Source organism: Egretta garzetta, unplaced genomic scaffold, assembly GCF_000687185.1.
Source record: "Egretta garzetta isolate BGI_Z169 unplaced genomic scaffold, ASM68718v1 scaffold923, whole genome shotgun sequence".
Classification (NCBI taxonomy): domain Eukaryota; kingdom Metazoa; phylum Chordata; class Aves; order Pelecaniformes; family Ardeidae; genus Egretta; species Egretta garzetta.
Window position 1 is genome coordinate 75,403 of NW_009259193.1, and position 319 is coordinate 75,721.

General features: G+C 62.1%; 1 protein-coding gene across 1 annotated transcript in view; it reads left to right on the forward strand.

Moving 5' to 3' along the window:
* The window catches only part of LOC104123509 (NACHT, LRR and PYD domains-containing protein 3-like), a 2,260-nt gene that overhangs the window by 991 nt on the left and 950 nt on the right, over positions 1 to 319 (forward strand). The window contains exon 3 of the mRNA XM_035891355.1: positions 77 to 251. Within this exon, the coding sequence (XP_035747248.1) occupies positions 77 to 251 (175 nt within the window). The remainder of the gene's footprint in view (positions 1 to 76; positions 252 to 319) is intronic.

Consider the following 319-nt stretch of genomic DNA (forward strand, 5'->3'; position numbering starts at 1 on the left):
TCTTCACCATGTGCCTGGTGCCCATCGTGTGCTGGATCGTCTGCACCGTCATGAAGCAGCAGCTTGGTCGCACCAGGGGTCTCACCCAAAGCCCGAAGACAACGACGGGGATCTACATCCTCTACCTTTCCGCCCTGCTGCGGTCACTGGGCGGCCATCTGAAGCAGGGCATGCCCAGGGTGCTCAGGAGGCTGTGCTGCCTGGCAGCCGACGGCGTCTGGAAGCAGAAGGTCCTCTTCGAGGAGAAGGAGGTGCGGAGGTATGCGCTGGACCAGAGAGAGGCCCTCCCGCTCCTCCTCAATGAGAACCTCTTCCAGAG